The sequence below is a fragment of the Centruroides sculpturatus genome, unplaced genomic scaffold, assembly GCF_000671375.1.
Source record: "Centruroides sculpturatus isolate CEXI.00-Female unplaced genomic scaffold, Cexi_2.0 scaffold1780, whole genome shotgun sequence".
Lineage (NCBI taxonomy): Eukaryota > Metazoa > Arthropoda > Arachnida > Scorpiones > Buthidae > Centruroides > Centruroides sculpturatus.
The window spans coordinates 121,475-122,989 of NW_019386403.1; the positions used below are offsets into that span (position 1 = coordinate 121,475).

At 37.0% G+C, this 1,515-nt stretch overlaps 1 protein-coding gene across 1 annotated transcript; it reads right to left on the bottom strand.

The window, feature by feature from the left end:
* Nucleotides 1-536: 536 nt before the first annotated feature.
* Nucleotides 537-1,136, bottom strand: LOC111614845 (KRAB-A domain-containing protein 2-like). The gene has a single exon (XM_023356211.1). The coding sequence runs from the start codon at nucleotides 984-986 to the stop codon at nucleotides 537-539; it is 450 nt and encodes a 149-aa protein (XP_023211979.1). The 5' UTR covers nucleotides 987-1,136.
* Between the last annotated feature and the right edge of the window lie 379 nt (nucleotides 1,137-1,515).

Here is a 1,515-nt window from a genome sequence, read left to right on the forward strand (position 1 = left end):
ATGACTTGCAAGCGCACTTCTTCGTTAGGCATTTTTTAAGCAGTTGCACTTCTTGAAACCTTGTCCTCCGGTCAAAGACAATTTTGCGACAACTTCTCGAAGACTCACTTCTTTATCTTTAACAACTTCTTCTATCTTGATAAAGTCTTCAGGGCATGAGGTAAATTAATTTTGTGTATAAAGCTGCTTTAGCACTCCAATTTTGGTATCTAGTTGGTAAAACTCGTTGTCCTTTACATCTACTACAACTGCAATAACGCTTTTCGGGTCGGTTTTAGCTTTGTCAATTTCAGGCACTTTCAGTCTTACATTTTGGCCAATTTTCACATTTGGATATTTATCAACAGACGTGGCTTTCATTTTTTCAGCTTGTTTTTCCAAATTCAATTTTGCGTTGTTTCTTATAGTCACTACAGATTCTATCTTTTTTGGTATAGGCTCTATAGTTACAAGAACTTCCTAAGACTCAATCATGTTTTCTGTCTCTTTGAATCGGTATTCCTCTGAATCCTTACATTGGAATCATCGGTTATTTGCTAAGCTTTCATTTTCTCAGTAATAACCATTTCATCTTCTTGTGTTTTATCGTTGAGAGTACTATTGTCTATATCCGCTTCTGACTCATTTTCAACAATGCTTTCTTCCTTGTCCTGTTCGATTGCATTTTCGACGTCATTATTTTGTTCCATATTGTCATGCGAATGCAACAACTTCTCTAAATCTTCTTCAGATCTTATAACTCTAATCATATCACTAGGGATTGCTGAAGTTGCAAGACCCATTTTCATTGAACAACCAAACATTGCTTCATAGGGAGAACATTTGATTCCCTCGTGATATGCTCTATTTTTCTTTACCTGAATGAATCTTAAACCCTCTGACCACTTTGATAACTGATTGGTTTCCATCCACGTACTCAACATATTTTCTGTCTTGATTAGCACGCTCTGCTGATCCTTGACTTTGGCTATGTCTTGCCTTTCCATGTACGATTTTTACATCCGGCCACATGGAGCATAAACTCTCAATAACTTGGTTAGAGAATTCTCGACCATTATCGGAATGAAGGATGCTCGGCGCTCCAAAACTGGTGAAAATATTTAAAAGATGGTATGCAACTTCTACGACGCGTTTAGTTTGAAGCGCACGAAGGATCAGAAATTTGGTAAGATGGTCTTGGTAAACTAAAATAAATTTATAATTTCCATCTGGGGTAGTTAGTAGATCTATTAGATCAACCTGACAGCGTGAGTTCATTTCACTTTGAAGCATAGATCTGACAACAATGCCCCTTTTCAGTCTTCTGTTTCTTTTGGCAAGATTGACATAACTTCAAATATGTCACAGTAGCCTCAACTGTTACATTTTTATACTTGCGGTTACATTCCTTAAACATCCGTGTCCTTCTACCCTGGCCAACAGCAACATGTGTTTCTTCGAGTATATTTAATAAGTCCTGGTAACAAATGTAATACCTTATTTTTCCATCCTCCTCCTTCATAGGTGCAATTAGCT